The sequence below is a fragment of the Lissotriton vulgaris genome, chromosome 1_2, assembly GCF_964263255.1.
Source record: "Lissotriton vulgaris chromosome 1_2, aLisVul1.2, whole genome shotgun sequence".
Taxonomy (NCBI): domain Eukaryota; kingdom Metazoa; phylum Chordata; class Amphibia; order Caudata; family Salamandridae; genus Lissotriton; species Lissotriton vulgaris.
The window spans coordinates 23,991,117-24,014,584 of NC_141686.1; the positions used below are offsets into that span (position 1 = coordinate 23,991,117).

The following is a 23,468-nucleotide window of genomic DNA, read 5'->3' on the forward strand; positions in this document are numbered from 1 at the left end:
TAGCCAGACGAGTCCAGTCCAGTCTTTACATGTCAAATTAGCAATAATTTGTTCTGTCACATTTGCCATGGCTAGCATTGTACGCTAGACCTACAGTTTGCGTCATTCTTTGGAAGGTACACTTAGAGATTTGATAAAACAAGAGTATTTTCTAAATTCTAGTACGAATTTTACATTGACTAGAAACCCTCGATTTGTCCTAAGAAAAATTACAGTTTAAGTTAGAATATCTTTATACTTGGTCTCCTTTGCAACTTAAAAGCATTTCTTTAAAAAGGTGTCCAAAGATTTAGGGACTGTTGATGAGTTTGGACCACTAAACGCGATGGCGTGTCGGGAACCGCCACACTGGCAGTCCAGCGAGTGTGGCGGTCTCACCGTCACAGGCCTGCTGCAACCGCCAGGGATCATAGATCCTGCGGCGGTGGCACAGTGGTTTGAGGCCCTAATATGTTGGTGGTGAGCTCACCATGAAAACTGTGGCATTGAGGAAACAGGGCCCCCTGTTGCCTCTTGGCCAGGAGATATATGCAGGTGGGCTTCTGTTGTGCCCCCCTGTATGCCTGCACCCCCTGTTCCTGCATGGCATGGAATTCACAGTCCATGTCATGCAGGAATGGGGTTGCAGGCATACTGGGGTGCACATTTTGTGACCCCTGCATGCCTGCACCCCTTGTTCCTGCACGACATGGACTTCATAGGTCATGCAGGAATGGGCTTTGGCATTCCTATTGTAGTGCCTTTCTAAGGCGTACCCCCCGGGACCACTAAACCACCACCCGCCAGACAAGGAGACACTCCCAGTCTGGGGGGCGGGCGGCCGTGAAGTTTGGTGGTGTGGCAGCGGGACTCTGGTGTGGCGGCCTGCTCCTACACTGCCAAACTCAGGCCCTTAGTTTTATGGCGGATAGTAACAAATGTAAATCATTAAAGTTATTTTCCTCCGAAAAAATATATTTGGGTTTATGCTCCCTCAATTGTATCTTTCATTTTCACTTGATCATGGAGTTAGGCAGACTATTTTAGCACTCAGGTTAGGCATATTACATTTGAAAGCATATAAAAGGCACTGGTCTTAATCGAAAGTGGAGATCGGTCTCTGTGACCTATGGGATCCAAGACTTAACTCATGTTTTAATTATTTGTCCGTCGATTGCATAACCTCACACTCGCTATATTTTGCCTTTAGATTTTAAATATAATATAACTAATTGGAACACTTTGATTGATTCACTTTGTTTGTTATAATGGTTTTACATTTTTTAACTCATTTTTGAAACATTTTTGAGTCTATAGATGTCAATATTAAGAGATGTTTTATGTACTATATACTATTATATTAGTTGTTGATCTCAGTAAAGTATTGTAAAAATGAGTAGAGTGGAGTGGCGTAGCATAGAGTGCAGTAAAATGTCATATAGTGGAATGGTGTGTCAGAATGGAGTGGCATGTCACTCAGTGGATCACAGTGGAGTAGAGTGCTGTATAGTGGAGGGGTATAGGGTGGAGTGGCATGTCATTGATGTGACATGTCATAGAGTGTTTCGAGTGGAGGAGTGTAGAGTGGAGGAGAGGAGAGTACAATTGCATGTAGTAGAGTGGAGTGACGTGTCTTAGAATGGAGAGGAATGGTGTGTTCTAGAGTGTCTTTTTTCATATCTATTTTTTAGTTTTTTTTAGATTTCAATAGGTACATTGTACTTTATAGGTAATTTTGCAAAAGTACCGCTGTACATCATAAACCTTTTTTACAATGTGTCACTCAATACAAACCCTTTTCCCTAACTTTACAGACTTTCCTAAACTGCCTCATTTTTCCTCTTTTACAGAAAGAGTAGTAAGCTACATTTCACTTAAAACCACAGAACAAATAGAAAGTGTTGTGTAAACAATATGGCTGCCTTTTCAATTTGCACGGGCTATGATTAACCAACAATATTGTGTTTCATTATCGCCATGTACCGTGGTATACCAATAAGTTACAGCAGTACACTGTGGCCCAGTATACCAGAAGGTTTTGTCCCTTTTACTGAAAACACAACTGCACAAATTCAGATCAAATGTCAAAAAGGACCCTTTCCACACCATAATCTATATTCCTACCAAATGTCATGTAAATCTGTTCAGGCATTTTGCTGCTACTTCTGTCTGAAAAGTTGAAATGCATTGATGGAAATATCATAAAGTGCATGGTGCATAGTGGTATAAATTCAATATAATACAAATGAGGGAAAAGAACGTATTACTTGTATCAACACGGCCATTAAGTACATGCTTAAAACTGGCTAATAAAAGCTAACTCTACAGCATTAAACTATCTAGACATTGGATGAACATGAGGGTTTTAATAAAAGTCCTCAAATGGATCGATCTTAATCAGTGCAGATTACGTTAAAAAGTAAGGGCTTACAGGAAGTTGTGTAAATCTTCCCCATGATTTGGAATCTAATTCCAAAATGAACTTGGACTCTAGACGCCAAAGCAAATTTCCCTATTGCCTCCTATTCTCATAGGTGGCACAGGTCCTATGACAAAGTATTTAAGACAACTAAGATCATTGTTGTGTTCCATTTTAAAATGCCTGGTTACAGGGTAGGTTGGGTCAGAGTTGACTATTGCCCTCAAGTGCCTCCGAACTCTCACGTGCATGTGTAGCTTAGAGCTCCCAACATACCGGAGACCGCAGATGCAAGTCAGAACGTATACCACAAATTTGGTTCTGCATTTATAAACACCATTCAGCATTATGAATTTGGGGATGAAAGCAGAGACATACTCAAATGTATTAATCTCAAACGTACACGCTCTACAAGATCTGCACTTGTAGAAGCAATTTTTTAAGGTAAGCCAATCTGTTTAGATTTAGAGGGTGCTACCGCTGGACTACTCCTTACCAGAGCACTTTTCATTTATTTAGCCCATCTAAAAGTCAATGTGGGTTTGGAAGGTAAACACTCACACAAAATAGCATCAGTCCTAACTACTTGCCACTGCTTATTGATAATATTTATATACGGAACGGAATCACTCACCGTGAAATCGCAACTTGTAAAAACTGCATTCTGGTAGTTGCAGTCCTTCCAATCAAAAATTACAACAGTGGTTCCGGTTGAACAAGACACAGGTGCGCTACTAATCTACTTCAGACGAGCCAATACAAAAAGACGCCTTGGATTGCAGCGTCAGTGGCAACTTGAAAGGTATTGCATCTGACGAAGGCGAAAGCTGAAACGCGTTATGCTACCCTTTCAACAGTGAAAATTTTCAAACCTGTGGTTACCCCCCTGTCTGCCTGGAATGAGGAGGACTTTCTATATATATATATATATATCTATATATATCTATATATCTATATATATATATATATATATATATATATATATATATAGATATATATATATATATATATATATATATATATATATATATATATATAGATATATATATATATATATATATATATAAATATATATAGATATATAGATATATATAGATATATATAGATATATATATATATATATCTCCAACCTATTTAAACCAATGTATAGGATTGCACTGTGTCTTTTGATGAAGGCCCGTGGGAAGGGCTGAAACGCGTTATGGCGACCTCTTGCACAAAATAAAAGTCAACCACCAAACTGTGGTCGGTATCCGTCTGTTTGCTTGAGTAGGACTGCGCAACTGAAGCGGAATACCTGTATATATATATATCTATGTATATATTACCTACTGGTGGTCGCCAGTAGGTAGTTATAGTTAGGACCTAATTTCCATAGGACAAGCGTTTTCTCATTTTCCAATAACTTTGGCGTCGTTTTGACGAATACTCTCTATTTTGGCACAATGGATTGACTACAGTGCCACATCAAGAAATGGCAGTGTTGTGCATTCTGGGGCCCGTAGTTGCGAGTTAGGGCCATGTGACCACTGGGTATAAATTACACTCACCTGTGATCAAGGCGGTACACCGCCAAAATACGTAAGGAGATTGAGTGGACTTCTATGCTGTGTCACGAGACAAATAAAGTCTTCTTGCAAAAAAGTCGGCGTTGTGGCTTTGAACTCTTGGTGCAATATATATATATATATATATATATATATATATATATATATATATATATATATATATATATATATATATATATATATATATACACATACATACACACACACAAAATAACAAGGTGATGGATGGGATGCTTGAATTAATCTCAGCCACTTGCAATCGCTTGGACCACATCCCAATCCATAATTTCTTTGCCCACTGTGCCACCCCAGTTTGGACCAAGCCATATGCAAATCAGTCTTGACCCTGCTCCCCCTGGGAGTAGGCCATACCATGTCCTCCCTGGTCTGCAAATAAGTATCCTGGAACCGGTTACGGGGTATCACCCCTCATCAGTCAGGGTAGCTTAAATCCAGTGGTACAGTGAGCCTAAGACACATTTCTGGGTATACCTGGCACACTTAGGACATATGGCCAATCACTCGCAGTCAAGCAACCCCATGCCATGCAGGGACTCCACCCATGTGCATAATGATGTTGGCCACAGGGGGCTGGCCTTTGGTCAGGTCCTGCATCCAAACCCCCGCAGGCAGCTATAAAACCCTGCTGCGCTTGGCCTCCAGGCAGCCCTTAAGTCCAGCCCCACATAGGCAAGCAACACTAGGCCGCACAGCCTGTGCCTGTGTGCAACATGGGGTTGGCCTGCTGGGCCTAGCCAAAGGCCAGGCCCTGCGTCCAACCACTCTTGCAGGTAGCCTGCCCCGACAAGCACAGTCTTTGGCCATGCTTGGCATGGGATTGGTTGTAGGTCCAATCCCTCACAGGCAGGCAACCACATTCCAGGCATGGCCTTCTCGCATGCTCAGCATGTGATTGGTCTTGCAGTTCTTGGCTGTACACGGGCAGACTTACTGACTTTGTCAGAGTCACAATGACAAAATATAAAAAGTGAGCCTATTGGCTTTGTCAAGAGGTGAGCATATCAATATATATGAAGCATATCTATCATCTTTCTCCTAGAATCACCAATATTTTTAATCTAATGTATATTTCAGTAATTCACTTGAAAAAATGAGAGGGGCCATTGGTGCACCAAAGGACTAGGGTTCAAGCTAGAAAAATAACAATATATCCTTTGGTTGGCAAATACTGAGAGAACTCTTACTCATCTACTCACCTAAATCACACACATGCAATCATGAGGGATACAGTACCAATTGAAAAAGCAGTGTGCCAGTACACAAGAAAAATATTAGAAATGTTATGTATCAATTTATTAAAAGCACATGAAACAATTGTAGCAAATTAAAAAAGGTAATCATACATAGTTTATTTATGTTAAAAATCAAAAATCATGACTTTATAAATAAACAAATGAACAGACTCAATAACAAAGACAATTAGATGAGAGTATTAAAAAGACACTACAGTTTGCCATAAAGGTACCATAACTGTATGAGGTAACGTTGGGGCTGGACCCTGATGTACAAAAGACAATCAATATCTATGGTTCTGTTGCGTCAACGTGTTTCAATGGCATTATCTTGATTTAAACCATCTTTATCAAGACTAAAAAATTACTCTCTGATAATATCTTAAAAAGTAGCTTGACCAAAGTGCAGAAGTCACATCTATCTTGAAACTCCTTGTCTGGGAATATAAAATGCTTCTCCCAACACCATAAAATATGTTTTTTTAAATCCTTGCATAAGGATCATTACGAAATGCAGATTTGAACAACAGCTATCCTCACTGTCCTTCTTTCGTCGTGGAATCTCCAGCACCATAAGGGGATAACCTCCAATGTTGGTATAATGCTGCCTACCAAGGCCTGAATTATATATCACAGGGTTCCTATATGCCCTTCAATTGATAGGGTCTTAAAGCCTTTAGTACGGCAGTGCTACTCCACATCCGTCAGCTGTTGTTTCTCAATAAACATTATTTAGAAACAACAGCGGACAGATGCGGAAATATACATTCGATTCAAAATATTGGCGAATCTAGGAGAATTCACACAATGCAATGTTTAATAATATTGATTATTATAAAAATGTTTAATAAAGTTTTTATTAAAAGAAATCTGAGTCTTAATTTTAATAAAGTTTTTATTATTGCATTTAGTGAGCTGAAAAAAGAAAGATTCAGAAACAAACATCTTTTTTTTCAATAGCACTAACATATCTCTGAGTCATTCTTTTCACATTTTTTAACTCACAAAATAAAATTATAAAAAACAGGGCCTTGCACTACAGCTGAAGACCATAGAGCTCCAGCTAGGAGTGCTTTAAAAAACATATGATAAGTCCATCTTGAGTCATGGATTTAATAGCCATGGGTACTTCTTATTTTTTCATGCTTCTGAGGGGTTGCTTCTTTTCCTGTATCACCTCCAGAACATAAACAAGCATTTACAATACAATAGGTCTCGCAGTATTAAAGTTTGAGTTATTTGCATTGTGTATGACAATGCGTTGCATTAAATTTTTAGCAAACTTTGAGTTGGTGAGTAGTGAGAGTGTGTGCAAGAGTATGCTGTCCTTGAAAGCAGTGTGGTAGAGCAGAGTTGAGCCCTTTAAAAGTGGGCGACCCCCCACCCCAGCAGAATCCACTTAGAAATGTGAATATTAAACAAAAATGACATCTAAAGTGTGGGAGAGGATATGCTGACAGAGTGAGCCACGCACATGGCTAGTTGCTCTCCCGCCCCCTCGGTCCCCTCTCCTCCTCACACTTTGCACTCGCTTTTGTGCTGCGGGTGTATTCCAGGGTCCAGAGGCTGGCCAGCTGCTCGGTGACCTCGGGCCCCCGCCCCCTGGTGCTGCCCTGGTACTGGTCCAGAGACTCTGAGCCATCGAGCCCATCCAGGCTCTCCAAGCGCACTTCAGAGCTCTCCAGCCCCCTCGGCCCCCGGTACTGTTCCAGCACCTATATGCGGTGGACGAGCTCTCAGGCGCGCGCCTGACCTGGGCCTGCTGTTATGGTGCTGCCTGTCTGGTGGGTCTGGGCGGGCTCTTCTGGGGTCCGCCTCCCTGGGCCTGTCCCGGCCATCACTCCTGCTCATAGCTGTCTATTCTGCCTCCTGTGTCGTTTAGTTTGCCACTTCACTCGCTGTTGTTAATTTCTGTCACTCATTCTTCCCTTTAACTCGTGTTCAGTCCTGTCACTCACTGTCCTCTGCCCCAGCCTCTCCAACTTCCCTTGCCACTCATCTGTCACTCCAACTTGCCTCTTGCTCTATAATACTTCTCTGTAACTCTTACTCTCTGCCACTCCGCTGTCTGCTATCACGTTTGCCCTCTACCACTCTCACACACTCTTCTGTCTCTGTTGCCCTATGCCATTCTTGCCCTAGGATTGCCACCTTCCTATTTTTCACGCGCCAGTCTCTACTTTATTTAAGTGGTGCAGTCTAATGGCCAGAGCTGCCGACTTTGAAGATTGGGAATCTGGGCCAATCACGTAATCTCCCCGTGCCTACAAACATGCGTGATGTCTGCTGGTGCTCATGTAAAGCGCTCTAATCTCCTTCGGTCAAGTTTGCGCTATGTAATACTGCAAAACAACTACACTTACCATTTTCATGAACGCAGATACATTGCTGATATGTATGGCGCTTCGAAGCTGCAATCGGGTGCAGTACGGGCCATGCAAACATGATGTCGTTAAGTGATGTTTTCTAGACTGCCTCATGTACCTCACTGTTTAGTCGGAGAGTTAAAATATTGGGGTGTCATCCCTTTCAACCCCTACTACAAAACAAGTGACCAGCGAAACTGAAAGCAGCCCGGGCTTACAGTGAGAGGGCGGGGGTTGCCCGCGCATGCGCGCCCCGGTGCCAAAGTGTGGAGTGCGGCGTCTGAAGTCCCTGTTCCCAGGAAGGGGCCCGGGTGAAGACCAGCGCTGCGGAGGGACTTCGAGACTGCCGAGAGAGACAGGGACACGGAACACGCTGAAAGAGCCTGGTGAGTGGGGGAGGGGGGAATGTGTGTGCGCGTGTGTGTGTGCGTCTGTGTGTGTGCGTCTGTCTGTCTGTGTGTGTGTGTTGTGTGTGTACGTGCATCTGTCTGTGTGTGTGTGTGTGTTGTGTGTGCCTGCTTGTGTGCCTGCCTGCGTGTGCATGTGTTGTGAACAGCCTGCCGGAATCGGAGCGCGTGTTCAGGCACGCGACCTGATCTGATTCCGGCAGGCTGCGTGCACGTGCCAGTCTCTTGTCCCAAGTCTTGTTAGTCCTTGAAAGGTAAACTGATTACAATAGGGCTCCACAGCGACAATCGCTTCGCATTTGCGTCGCAGTGCGAGCCCTAAAAAGGGCTTGGTGGTGCCCCTTATTCTAGGGGTACCACCAAGCTAAAACAATTGTATTTTTTTTAAAAAGCCCTCTCAGGGCCTTATTCATTATGGGATGCTCCTTTATAAATACCAGTGAATAATAAATGAGTGGCTACTGTCGCTCATTTATTACTCATTTTGGTGTCCCAGTATATGTATCTTACCTAGCAGGCAGTCTCCGCTGGGCAGTTGTAGTTAGGACTAGGCACACTTCCACACAAATTCATTTTTCAGTTTGCTAATAATGTTGGCACCATTTGATGAAGCTTTCCATATCAGCTCCCTCCTGGAAAGTTTTGGGGTGATCTATCAAGCAGGCCTTATAAAAAAAGGGGGTCCTAAACACATTTTCCTCATGCAGTTATCCATAGGCACTGGAGTGGATCATCTCGTTCCTCGCCAGAAGAACTCAGAGAGTCCACCTCCCCCCGTTCAGATCTGAGGCCATCGAAGTCATCTGCGGCGTACCACAAGGATCATCACTCAGCCCCACCCTCTTCAACGTCTACATGAGCCCCTTCGCAGCCATCGCACGCCAACACAGCCTCAATATCATCTCCTACGCCGACGACACCCAGCTGATCCTCTCCCTCACCAACGACCCCGCCACCGCCAGTACCAGCCTACACGAAGGGATGAAAGACGTCGTCGAGTGGATGCAGAACAGCCGCCTAAAACTGAACTCGGACAAGATGGAAGTCCTCATCCTGGGATCATCGCCCGCCGCCTGGGACGACTCCTGGTGGCCCCCTGCCCTGGGCACCACTCCCAAGCCAACGGACCACGCACGTAACCTGGGCTTCATCCTGGACTCCTCCCTCTCGATGACCAGACAAGTCAACGCCGTCTCATCATCGTGCTTCAATACCCTGCGCATGCTCTGAAAGATCTTCTGATGGATCCCCACCGAAACCAGGAAGACGATCACCTAGGCACTTGTCACCAGCCGACTGGACTACGGAAACACCCTCTACGCCGGGACCACGGCCAAAATTCAGAAAAGACTCCAACGCATCCAGAACGCCTCCGCACGACTCGTCCTGGATGTTCCCCGACACAGCCACATCTCCGGCCACCTGAGACACCTGCACTGGCTCCCCATCAGCAAGAGGATCACGTTCAGACTCCTCACCCACGCACACAAGGCTCTCCACGACCTGGGCCCCAAGTACCTCAACAGCCGCCTGACCTTCTACACGCCCATCCGCCAGCTACGATCGACCAGCCTCGCCCTCGCCGCCGTACCACGCATCCGCAGAGCCACCGCCGGAGGAAGAACCTTCTCCTACCTGGCAGCCAAGACCTGGAACTCCCTCCCCATCCACCTTCCGCTGACCCAGGACCATCTCTCCTTCAGGAAGCAACTCAAGACCTGGCTTTTCGAGCAGTAACAAACCCCTCTCCCCCAGCGCCTTGAGACCCTTCCGGGTGAGTAGCGCTCTATACAAATGCTATGATTGATTGATTGATTGATAGGAACAGCTACAGCTAAAACGCTGATCAGAATTACACCAAAGTTGGTAGAATGGAAGATCTTTACTGAGAAAGTGCTCTTTTTATGATTTGGTTGTAAATCTGTTCAGTTGTGTTTGAGAAATTAAGGTTCAAACTGTATGTATATTTCAGGCCATGGAGGGTCTGTGGACCCAACATATCAGATTTGATTGGCTGACTGCGACATCAACTAAGATTTTGTTATGACCATTTTAGGAATCAGGGGCTCAGCCACTGTTATAAAAAAAGTATTTAAAAAAAACATATAGGTGGGAAAGGTAGGGATACCCTGACTCCCCGCCCCCCCATTGCCTGGCAGGTGGGGACCAAAAAAGCTTTTTATTTTAAACAGTTCCACAGACATGCAGTACTACAGTGGATCTGCTACACTGCATAAAAATAAAACCCTGCCATTTTCATTTTTAAGCCCCCTCAGGTTGGGCCGGGGACTAAAGGGTTGGCGCATTTAAAAATATAGGGGAGGATGCGTGTGACCCCACGCTATGCCATTTAACAGCCCTGTGGACCTCATCCCCTGGGGTACACCTTATATATATTTGAGGAGAGGGGTGCGGGCCCGCCTCGCACAACATGGCCCCAGGAACCCCATCTCCCAGGGCCTGTATCCTGCCAGTGTCCCAGAGGACCTCATCCCACCATTATACTGTAGTGTTTCATGCCCAGGAGAGGGCAGGCAGGAAATAGAAATGTAAATGTCTCCCTATGTCTTCCGGGAATATAATATAGGTTTGCTCCCACCTTGCGCGAGCAGAAACAAAAGCTGCTCCTGCCAGGTAGGAGCAAACCAATGGAGCCAGCACCTGCCGGCATCCAGAGTTGGTACTGGCAGAGGAGCGGACAGTATGTGGGGCTATGAGTCCCTCCCACCGCCCTCAACGTTGCCTCATGTTGTTAGGTGGCCCAGGAGGGACCTGGGCACCCAACCAAAAAAATACATAGAAAAAAACTCAGGAGTGAATATGAAATGAGTAGAGTAGCCGCTCATTTCATAGTCACTACTTCTGCTAGGGATCACGCCATAATGCCCTGCAGGAGCATTTTATTTTAATTATTTTGATCCTGGTGTTGTCCCGAGAAAGAATAGGGGCACCATCACATTTTTTTATGATGTGGGGGCTAAAGGGAGTGCAGCAGCCCCTCTAAGAACATTTTAAAAATGCCTGCCAGTGAGTCTCCTGGTTCATTGAATATCTGACCACAGGACAGCTTGTCGTCTTTTTTAAAGCACTCTGAGCTGGAGCTGTATGCTCTTCGACTGGAGTGTTTGGACACTGTGTTGCTGTTTCTATAGCTGCCTTTTGTGGCCTGGTGAGTGAGAAAAAAAGAGACTCAACAAGTATTTGGTTGCTTTGAATAAAAATGTTTTATATTAAATAATTTTGTGACAGTAATTATTAATATTCATAGCCATGTACAAAGTAATACATAGGAATATAGTTATCGATCAATTATTGTGTTGTTTTATTGGCAAAGCCAATAGAACTGCTTCATATATGTTGATGTGCTGACCCCCTGATAAAGCCAATAGGCCTGCCTTTTCTATTTTGGGCTTCTGATGGGCCAGTAAGTCCACCTTAATTAAAATGGCTGCATTTTTATGGTTACTTTATGATAAACAAGTTTGAAGTGACATTATAGTTAGGTATGGTAATATCATTTTACTTTACAGTTAAAAAAACTTTTGAGATACACTGAAAAAAACAAAGGTTAAAGGGGTTTTATAGGTAGGGGACAATGTCAGTTTAAAAATATTTTTTTAACAAACATCACTAATTGCATCTGAAATTACATCATTGATAACGCAGTGCATGGCATGGAGCCCAAGTTATAGTTATAGTGCAGTAGAAGTCAGTGAGTTGCTTTCATCATGTTTGTCACCTCCTCTTCAGCATTTTTGTCTTTCTACTCATGGTTTCCAGCACCTTCAAGAACATCTAGAGAAATATATAGCATAATCCGCACATGCTGAGCTTTTCATGAAGGCAGTTCTGCATCTAATATATTCTTCTACTTTTGACATTCCATATAAGTGTGTGCCAAAAGTTTTTTTTACCACATAGGCTCTTAACTTCGTCTATGAAACACTTTTTCTTCCATACAGTAAATACAATAAGACACTGTGGTAACCCCAGGGAGTTTCCCATACCACAGGCAAACGAAGATAGTTGGATTGTCCCTTTCTAAGGCCATTAGCAATTAGTATGGCATCCCAACACTTTGGTAGTCTGTGGGAAGTTGGCAAAATCTAAAGTTCACAACTGTTTTTTTGTCTTCATTCTGACATTGCTGTGTGCTGCCCACCTAGACAAATGTCCCCCTAGACAGATTTTGTCCAATCATGGAAAAGACCTAAGAATGGTGACAATGACTGATTGAGAAAGATGTGTCAAAATTAGTTGAGACAAATGCTGCACAACCTGCAGACAAGCATGTCACAGAATGAAGCAGAAAGTACTTTAGAATGTATGAATGTATATATACATTTATGTATGTATGGATTTTGTATTTATAGAGAGCGAACCTAGCAAACCTAGCCAAAAGGCAGCAGAGCGCTCTATAGCTTCAACATGAAGCATAAAGTCAACAAGTGAGAGAAGAGGTAGCTGGGTTGTGGGTGGTTAATGCATTGTTATGTAGTGTTCTTCAAAGCAGTGAGTATTCAATTATTTCCTGCACTGGAGCGGCGTTGGGGAGGTCCTGATGCACACAGGGATATCATTCCAGATCCCAGATGCATAGATGAAAAAGGCCTGCTGTTTTTACACTTCTTAATCTGCAGCCTGTTGCATTCTGGCTGTGTGTGTGCTGAGAACCACCAGAGACTGTGAGCTTGTCTGCAAGATAAATACAGGTGGTGGTCAGGATGGCTTTGGAAATGATGCAGTCGGTTTTGGAGCGGGTGCGGGCCAGCCAGGAGAGCCAATGAAGTTCCATCAGGAACTGTTCAATTTGAAAAGTGCCTACAGTTATTCATTAATCGGATATCCATTTATGATAGAATTCTGTCAGATTCTTGCTTATGATGTCAAAATAACCACTCCATTCATCATAACATAATACCTTCCTTGGGTGTATAATTTAAGATGAATAGTTGTGTGGTGCTTTGTTGGGGCTATATGTATTTTCTGTCATACCACAGGTATCTTACTGTATCCACCCGTGTAATTTTCGAATTTTCTAATTCTCTGTGCACAGTGGTGTCAGGTGGTATGTAACAAGGTGACGAGTCAGTCTGAGTTATTCCTCTTCAACAATGGCCAGTCAAAATTTCCCACTGGGATACCGGCGATCATACATAAAAATACTACTGTAGCTCAGACCCTTCACATTTTGAATGTAATTACAACGTTTCTTAAAATTGAACTATGTTAGATGGGCTCATGAAGGCTAAACTGCTGCCGTCCTACGTTGTTTTTGACGAGTATGCAGCCGGAAATTAAATAAATACTTCTACTTTCTACAATAGTGTGTCCATAATTTTAAGAGAGTGAGTAATGTTCAGTTTTGAAAGACTTTGCTCCCACTGTTTCAGGGCAAAGGCATAACCATAGATGGCAAGTACAAGAACTTTCTAAAACTAGACGTAAGTAGGCTCTTGTTAAAGTGGAGTAGAGTGGATGGCTATTTTTAAAGCTCAGAAAAAAGGTTTGTCACATCAAGACATAAAGTTGGGGTGAAATAAAGAATCAGGCCCTCCAAATGATGATCACTGGAGCTCTTAAGCAGACCAAATAGTTTGTCAGTTGATTCCACTGTGTTCATCATCATCAATAAATCTTTATCTGAGTGTCAGATGACAATCATAAAGGCTCAAGATAAATACAAAATAGTTCAAAGTAATTAACCTCTTCGCTGCTGATGACGAGCTAGCTCGTCATCAGCTACGGCGGTAGTGTGCTGATGACGAGCTGAGCTCGTCATGTAACGCGGCTTTTTGAAAATTGCCGCACACAGCGGGAAAAGCCGCCGCAGCGATACGGTTAATACATCCTACAACTGCAACAGTAAACAGCTGATTAAAAAAAACCATCCTATTATGTAGCACACATCCTTGTTGCTTAACATTTGTAAAAACCAAAAGCCATTCTGCACTATGTGAATTTATATTTCCTGGAAATGGACAACGACTTTTTTTTTGTAAAAACGTCATAATAATTACAGAAGAAAATAAAGTGTAGAAGAGTTTAATCAGAGACACCATCGCACGGACATGTGCAAACAGTAGAAGTGGATCTATTAAATTGTATAGCCATGACATAATTGACTGTTGTTTATATACTGTAAATGGGTATTTTGATTAAATGAACTCTCCAAGTCATTTTGAATTGTAATTAAGCTTTAGAAATATAGTTATCAGAATCTTTATACTAAAAAAATAAAAAAAACAATCCAAATAAACTCTGAAACTTGCTCTTTTATCGTTAAACATAACATTGGCTGTTTATCAAGTACCACATGTGCTATTTCTATATTGGTTGTGATCATGTGTCATCGTGCTGGTTGTTTAGGTCCATAAGTCATTGTTTTTCCTAAATGTATTTACTCTCACGTTTCAAACAGTAGAAGTGCTAAATTGACCCAGTGGAAAGCACAGGTGGTGACCCATAGTACCTGTTCTAACCCTAATAGCAAAGCCCTTTGCCAGATTCCTTATCCTATAGTCAAATATGGCTCCCAGCCATTAAATGTTTTCAAGGGGGCAAATGAGACCCTCACGGGTGAGCAGTCGTGCTTAACTAACACTGATTGATTGATTGATGGATTGGTTGAAATGACGCATGCACAGACGTGTACATGTTACATCCTTTGGTGCATTTATTGCACAAATGCGGTGGTTTAATAACACGTATTTCACAGGAAACCATGAAATATTGAAATAGTTCCTGGTTATATCTGAAAATATGGGTTTTATCATCATAATGACGGCCGCACACGACTCTGCAAACCTTACCTAGTGTCAGGGCTGAAGGACTATGCGGTATAGTGGACTAAATTATGTGGCACGGTTATCTAAAATATTAAACACAAATGCAAAGTATGCCCCACATTCCCTGACAACATTATTATCATCCATTTGAGCTATAAACAACGTTTTTTTGTGAAATGTACTAATAATATGTCAAGTTATGTTACAAATGTAATAGATTCATACTTATGCAGTAAAATATATAGCCACATATTGTGTTAATTTATTGGCCCTCACCATTGTCCATGGTTTTGTCAACAACGTATTTATAACAGGTAAACAAAGACTAAATATTCTAATTCCAATCAGTCAGTTGTTAGAATCAATTTGTAGTAACCCGATTTTTCAAGCTAAGTACTCCCAAGCAAACATATAATATGAACAATATATAACGATTACATCACCTCAGTTGCAATATTGGGCGTATTACACAGTTACTCGCAATGCTTTCGAGAGAGAGAGTGACAGGGGGAGAGAGAAAGAAAGAGAGAGGTCCATAAGTTGAACCCTGGCACTGGAGCAACCTGGTGATCAGCAGATCATATGCTTTTTAATCCAAGCTCGGCTAACTCAACCTTCCATCCTCCTGAAGGTCGGTGCATAGAGTACCATGAGTGGGTAATAGTAACCGTTGTCATTTAAACGTGCTTAGAAACAGCAGGACTGTGGTGTAAAGCGCCGTAAAAATAAGCTGTTATTAAGAGAGACAGGTGGTCTCACATATTTTCTCACTCTTTGTCTCTGAACGCATACTAATTTGTAACAGGGTCCTCTAAAACGTAAAATATCCTAAATAAACATCTAATAGACACATGTGAGGGGAAGTGGCTCGGGACATTAATTAACAACTGTGTAGTTAAGAAACACAACATGCGAGCAGTACAGTAGCTCGACTAGCCGTGCACCAAATACAAGTCTGCCGGGAGCGCTGCGGGGGTGAGAGGTCCTCGCGCCTGATTTACGACTAGGCGAGGAATGCCCCTGGTGCACATGCCATGGGACGCTCCGGTGGCCCTTCGGTCACCCGACCGCCATGTCCGGCGGGGAGAGGGTGTGGAAGCGGCGCTTTGTAAATCTAGCTGCTGTCAGGCGTTCCTCAGATCACACGGCTGAGCCTGTAGCTGGGAGCGGTGCTCGTTCATAACCTTGCGTTTCTCTCAGAAGGCGACTTTATAGAAGCCGAACGCAGTCCCGCCTCCACTTCCTGTCTCACCTCTGAAACAGGAGAGGGAACCTGCTCTCCCAGCCCTGGAACAGGCAGTCCTGTCCTCCATGTCTTTCTGACCACTGCCTCTCACAATAATTTTGAAAAGCCCTGCCCCTTTGACACCCGGCTTCCATGCCTGCCCTCCTGGCCTCTCTCGCTCTCCCCGCCTAGCTGTGTCCCGCCTGCCTCGCTACTCTCCCTCCATCTTGACATTTCACCTGTCGCCACACTACACGCTCTCCTGCCTCCGGTTGTTTTACTCGTGTCTGCCCCGTCCTACACCTCAAGCCGTCTCCCATCCCTGCATCTCCCGCTCATGCTCTGCCCCTTCAGCCTCACCTCCGCTTCACCCCTGCCTGCTTCACTCACCCAGCCTCTGCCAGCCGTGCCCCTCGCTGCTTCACCCACCCACCCTCTGCCACCTCTACCTCTCGCTGCTTCACCCACCCGGTCTCTGCCAGCTGTGCCTCTCACTGCTTCACCCACGCTGCCTCTGCCAACTGTGCCTCTCTGCTGATCACCCACCCTGCCAGCCGTGCCCCTCGGTGCTTCACCCACCCAGCCTCTGCCACCTTTACATCTCGCTGCTTCACCCACCCGGCCTCTGCCAGTTGTGCCTCTCACTGCTTTACCCACGCTGCCTCTGCCAGCTATGCCCCCGGCTGCTTCCCCCATCCACACTCTGCCAGCTGTGCCTCTCTGCTGATCACCCGGCCTCTGCCAGCTGTGCCCCTCGCTGCTTCACCAACCATGCCTCTGCCACCTCTAACTCTCGCTGCTTCACCCACCCAGCCTTTGCCACCTCTACCTCTCGCTGCTTCGCCTACCCAGCCTCTGCCACCTTTACCTCTCAGTGCTTCACCTACCCTGCCTCTGCCAAATGTGCCCCTGGCTACTTCACCCACCCAGCCTCTGCCAGCTGTGCCTCTCTGCTGATCACCCACCCTGCCAGCTGTGCCCCTCGCTGCTTCACCAACCCTGCCTCTGCCACCTCTACCTCTCGCTGCTTGACCCACCCAGTCTTTGCCACCTCTACCTCTCGCTGCTTCACCCACCCAGCCTTTGCCACCTCTACTTCTCGCTGCTTCACCCACCCAGCCTCTGCCAGTTCTGCCCCTCGCCGCTTCACCCACCCAGCCTCTGCCCCTCGCCGCTCCACCCACCCCGCCTTTTAAACTCCTGTCCTCCCAGGTCCGGCTCCTGACCCACCTGTTTCCCACTTATGGCGGTGGCACACTTCCTCTTCTGCCTCTCACCCCCTGCCACTCTCTGCCCCCCGCAGCCGTCAGTGTAAATGCCCCCTCGGTCACACCACCCTGCACTTTCCACCGGCACACCGCATTCGGGTGTACACCTTCTGTTATCGCTCTCCAGCCTTCTCTGTCCGCTCTTCCTCTTCACACCCCCACTGCCTCTCACTGCCCGTCTTTCACTCCCGTGTCCCCCCCCCCCATGCCTCCCCTCCCCCCGCCAGGCACCTCCCCGCCCCTCGCTGCCCCCACTTCCCTGCTTCCCAATCTTGTGTGTCTCAGTGATTCAAGGCATGCCTTTGCCTTTCACTTCACTGCCCCACGACACCACCCATGCCTTTCACTCCCTTTCCTTCACTGCCCGACCCACCACAGCCTCTCATGGCCATGTCCACCACTGCCTTGTCTCACACTCCACTACCCAGTTCGTCACCGCCAGGCCTCTCACTCCACTGCACCGTCCATCACTGCTCTGTTCTACCCTGCCATGATGCACACTCCCTTCCTAGCACTCCCCCACCCGTCACTGCCGTGCCTCACACCACTGCCCTTCACTGTCCTCTCCATAACTGCCCTACGCGACACTGCCCTGCGGTTGCATCCCCCGAATCTAACCCTGTCACTCCCCTAATCTTCACTGCCATGCTTCTGACTTCAGTGCCTTGCGCTGCCCTGATTGGCACTCGACTGCCCTGCTGGTCACTGCTCTGCTGAACATTCCCTTCCTGTCACTCCCCTCCCGTCCTTCCCCTGCCCATCACAACCCTGCGTTTCACTGCCCGAGATCTCACTGCCCTATGTGTCACACCCTGTCCCGCCAGGACACTGCCTATCACTCCGTTGCCCCAGTCCCTGTCCCTCGCCTCCTGCCCATCAATGGGTTGCCTAGAACCGCCCTGGCTCAATCACCCGCCCTGCCAGCTCCTGCATCACAATACTCTACCTCTCACTGCCAGGCACTAACCTCTCACTGCCATGACCTTACCTTTCACTGCCAGGCACTAACCTCTCACTGCCATGCCCTTACCTTTCACTGCCAGGCACTAACCTCTCACTGCCATGACCTTACCTCTCACTGCCATGCCCCTACCTCTCACTGCCATGCTCTTACCTCTCACTGACATGGCCTTACCTTTCACTGCCATGCCCTTGCCTCTCACTGCCATGCCCTTACCTCTCACTGCCAGGCACTAACCTCTCACTGCCATGCCCTTACCTCTCACTGCCAGGCACTAACCTCTCACTGCCATGCCCTTACCTTTCACTGCCACGCCTCTGCCTCCCAATGTCATGCCCTTCCCTCTCACTGCTGTGCCCTTACCTCTCACTGCCATGCTCTTACCTCTCACTGCCATGCCCTTACCTCTAACTGCCATGTCCCTACGTCTCACTGCCATGCCCTTACCTCCCACTGCCATGCCCCAACCTCTCACTGCCATGCCCCTATCTCGCACCGCCATGCATCGCCCGTGTGCCACCCTCCTCCCCACGCCTGCCCCGCTGGCTTTCATCATCTCACCCCATGACGCGCGTCTCACCCCAGCCCCTGCAGAGAGTAGAGAAGCGCCGCGAGGTACTCACAGGTAGCTGCCGCTCGTGAGGATGAGGAAGATCTGCGGGTAGTAGACCGACAGCACCACACTGCGTGAGGAGAAGAGAATCATGGCTGCCTTCCTCGCGCACACGCTGCCTTCTGGACTCATCCGTCAAGAGCCCCTTCCATCAGCCAGCAAAAAACAATATCCCTCTGAGGGTGGGAGCGCTGGGCTCCCGGCGACCCCCCGATCAGTGTCCGCTTGGTGTCAACCCGCTCTTGAGGGGGGGGGGGGGGGGAGCTGTCATTCACCCGCGGGTGGCACAGGTCTCCTGGCAATCCGCATTGACTTGATCCTGCGGTAATCTTGGGATCTCACCCAGGTGGGTTCTGAAAGTTTTAGTCCGCTGAAGGACTTAGGTCTGTCCGCTGTGGTTAGGTGCTGAATTCCTCAACCCCCTCTCCCAGGGGCGTGAATCTCTCGGTTTCCTCTAGCTAGGTGCTGCATTTTCCAATGCCCTCTGTGGCTGAGCGCTAGATTCTCGGATTCCACAAGCTCCCTTGGCTAGGTGATGGACTGCTCAAGATCCTTAAGCTGGATACTGGATTCCTCAAGCACCCCTTGGCTGGGTGCTGGATTCCTCAAGATCCTTAAGCTGGGTGCTGGGCACCTCATGAACCTCTGACTGAGTGCTAGATTCCTCTGGCTGGATGCTAGATACCTCTGGCTGGATGCTAGATACCTCTGACTGAGTGCTAGATACCTCTGGCTGGGTGCTAGATTCGTCTGGCTGGGTGCTAGATTCGTCTGGCTGGGTGCTAGATTCACCAACCAGATCAAGCTGGCTGCTGGGTTCCTTAACACCCACTGTCTGGATGGTGGAGTCTTTGCTCCCTCAGTATGAGATGTGAACTCCTGGCACCTCGAGCTAGGAGCCAGGATGCTCAATCGCCTTCTAGTGGAGTGATAACAATTCTCAGCCCCCTCCGGTGTCGGTACCAGAACCATAAACCCCCCTCTCCTGGTGGTGATTGTATCACTTCCCTCTAGCTAGCTGCTGACTGCTCAACTCCACTCTCACAAGTTGTTTGCGGTTTCACTCCCTTTGTCTGGGTGGTGAAACTCTGTCCTTCTAGTTAGGGACCTCAACCCCCCTCTTCACCCTTCGGCTGCCTCGCCCTGCACCCTTGCCCTACCCTTCCCTCAGGTTTCTGAATTCCTCAGTCCCCTCTCTTTGGGTGCTGAAACCACCTGTGGGTGCTTGCTGCAGTACTCGAGCACCTCAGTGTAGGTGGCGGCTCTCCCAATCTCTTTTAGCGGGTCGCTGGATTCTGCACTCTGCTCTGAGTCTGTGATCCCTCAGTCAACCCTAGATGGGTTTTGGATTCCTCATTCCCTCCTAGCTGAGGACTGCTTTCCCGTCGGTTTTGGCCTACAGCAAGAACTTTAAATACCCATCTATATCAGTCCTTCTCAGTAAATGCTGAAGCACTGCAAACCCTCCTGGTGTGAACGACGAACCAAGGCCACCCTTCCCTGGTTACACGCTAGGGCACTGCCAATCCCCTTCGGATGAGTGCCAAGTCCTTTGAGTCCCCCTTCGACTGGTGTTGAAGTTCTATCAGGCCTCATCCAGAAGTTCCTTGAAACCCAGCGCAAGTGCGATTGGTGCTGAACTCTTGATGTTACTCTTTTGAAGAGAGCCAAGGCATTGTCAATCCACCTGAAATCTTGTGATGCTCCCTTGATGGACACAGATGGCTGTGAATCCTCCTTAGACACAACTGACGTCCTTTTAATACGTTTTAGTTGTATGCTACAGTATTGTGAATCCTCCTTTGATGGAGACTGACGTCCTGTGGATCCTCATTTGATACACACTGGCATACTGGGAATCCTTTTTAGTTGTGTGCTACAGTATTGCGAATCGTTTGATGGATCCTGCGGCCCTGTGAATCCTCCTTTGATGCGCAGTGGCCTGTGAATCCCCCTTTGACGCGCAGTGGCCTGTGAATCCTCCTTTGATGCGCAGTGGTCTGTGAATCCCCCTTTGACGTGCAGTGGCCTGTGAATCCTCCTATGATGCACAGTGGCCTGCGAATCCCCCTTTGACGCGCAGTGGCCTGTGAATCCTCCTTTGACGCGCAGTGGCCTGTGAATCCTCCTTTGATGCGCAGTGGCCTGTGAATCCCCCTTTGACGCGCATTAGCCTGTGAATCCTCCTATGATGCACAGTGGCCTGTGAATGCGCCTTTGACGCGACGTGGCCTGTGAATCCTCCTTTGACGCGCAGTGGCCTGTGAATCCTCCTTTGATGCGCAGTGGCCTGTGAATCCCCCTTTGACGCGCAGTGGCCTGTGAATCCTTCTTTGATGCGCAGTGGCCTGTGAATCCTCCTTTGACGTGCAGTGGCCTGTGAATCCTCCTTTGACGTGCAGTGGCCTGTGAATCCTCCTTTGATGCGCAGTGGCCTGTGAATCCCACTTTGACGTGCAGTGGCCTGTGAATCCTCCTTTGATGTGTGCTGACGTTCTGTGAATCCTTCTTGATGCACAGTGAAGGCCTGTGAATCCTCTTTTAATAGGCACTGAAGTCTGTGGATCCTCCTTTGATGACGTCCTGTAAATACTCTTTGATGCAAGTTGAAGTCCTGTGAATCCTTTGTTGATGTTGATGGCTGCTGGAGTTCTTTAGTCCCACTTCGATGGCTGCTACAGTTCCCTTCAGCCTTCTTTGATGGGTAAAGGGGCCCCAGTAAGCTCCATTTGAAGGATGCTGCAGTCCATTCAGTTTGATAAGTGCTGGAGTTTCTTTCGCCCCCCCCTTTAATGGGGTCATGGGGTTCTTCAAGCCCCTTTGCTGTGTGTGTGGGTTCTTTTAATCCCCGGTTGCTGGATGCTGAATTTCCTTTATTGCATTCGATGCATGCTAAGTGTTTGTTAGGCCTCTTTTGATGGATGCGATAATCCTATCGGTGCTCCTCTGAGGGGCACCAGAGTCCACCCAGCCTCTATCTGATGGTGCTGGAGGGCCCTTGGATGTGAGCCTGCGGTTCTTTAATCTTCGTTTGATGAGGCCTCACGACCCTTTGATTGGGGTGTGTGGGTTTCTTCAATGCTAGCTTGATGGGTGCTGAAATTTCCTTTGGTGAGTGTCCAGGTTCTGTTAATCCTTGTTCGATGGGTGATGAGCTTCCCTTTGATCAGTGCGCGTAATCCTTTAATCGTAGATTAATGAATGGGTGCTGCTAAAGTTCCCTTTGATGGGAGTGTGAGAGGTTCTTTAATCCTTGTTTGATAGGTGCCTGGGCTCCTGGTTTCCTCAATGCTCTTTTGACAGATGCAGAAGTTCCCTTTGACCTTGAGTGAGTTTCTTTAATCCTCCTTTGATGGGTGCTGACGTTACCTCGCATCAACGGGTGGGTTCCTTTAATCCTAGCTCAATGAGTGCCGGAGCTCCCTTTGATTGGAGAGAGGGAGTCCTTTTAATCCTAGATCAATGAGTGCAGAAGCTCCCTTTGATTGGAGAGAGGGAGTTCATTTAATCCTAGATCAATGAGTGCTGGAGCTCCCTTTTATTGGAGAGAGGGAGTCCCTTTAATCCTAGGTCAATGCGTGCTGAAGCTCCCTTTGATTGCAGAGACGGAGTTCCTGTAATGCTCTTTTGATGGACTGAAACTCCTTTTGATTAGAGTGTGTGAGTTCCTTTAAAGCTGGTTTGATGGACTGAAGCTCCCTTTGATGTGTGTGAGAGAGAGAGTTCCTTTAATGCTCCTTTGGTGGACTGAAGCTCCCTTTGATTGGAGTGTTAGTGTTCCTTTAATGCTCCTTTGATGGGTGCTGAAGCTCCCTTTGATTGGAGTGTTATAGTTTCTTTAATGCTCCTTTGATAGGTGCTGAAGCTCCCTGTGATTGGAGTGTTCGAGTTCCTTTAATGCTCCTTTGATGGTTGCTGAAGCTCCCTGTGATTGGAGTGTTCGAGTTCCTTTAATGCTCCTTTGATGGGTGCTGAAGCTCCCTGTGATTGGAGTGTTAGAGTTCCTTTAATGCTCCTCTGATGAGTGCTGAAGCTCCCTTTGACTGGAGAGAGGGAGTTCCTTTATCGCTCATTTGATGAGGGGTGCCCGGGTTCCTTCAAGGCTCGCGCTGAAGTTCCGTCAGACCTGCTCTCTGGGCGCTGCCGTCCTCCCGGGGCACCTTTGATGGGCGCCGCCTCCGCGCTGGCCGCTGTCCCCGCAGGCTCCGCTTCAGGAGGCTGCTGCTGGCTTCTATCCCCTGCTTGAAGTGGATGATGCCGGAGCTCGCGGTCCCAGCTCCCCGGGCAGAGGCTCCTTGTTGCCTTTGGCTGCGGCTCCTGCTGCATGTGCTGCCGGGGCTGCTCCTGGCGCGGGGGCGCTGCCTGTCATGTCTCGGTGGTCGGAGCTCCAACGCCGCGGCTGCTCGGGCAGGAATGAGGATGCTGTGGAGAGATGCGGATGGCAGGGAGCGCCCCTCTCTCTGTGCCGGACCCAGGGCTGCCATTGGGCATCGCCTGCTGTAATCCGCCTCCTCGGGGGCAGACAATAGCCTGACTCTGATCTGCGCTCCACATCTGCGCTCGGCTCCGGGGCCGGCAGCGGCGGCATTTTGTTACAGAACTTGTGTGAGTTCACAGGAAA

General features: G+C 47.2%; 1 protein-coding gene across 2 annotated transcripts in view; it reads right to left on the minus strand.

Annotated features, from left to right (window-relative positions):
* The window catches only part of WNT7B (Wnt family member 7B), a 457,578-nt gene that overhangs the window by 316,813 nt on the left and 117,297 nt on the right, over positions 1-23,468 (minus strand). The window contains exon 1 of one of the 2 annotated variants that reach the window (XM_086952751.1): positions 18,858-19,529. The exons of the other annotated variant lie outside the window; for it this stretch is intronic. Coding sequence (XP_086808877.1) covers positions 18,858-18,979 — 122 coding nt within the window. The 5' untranslated portion in view covers positions 18,980-19,529. Of the gene's footprint in view, positions 1-18,857; positions 19,530-23,468 lie in introns of those variants that run through there. 2 annotated transcript variants of the gene reach the window in all.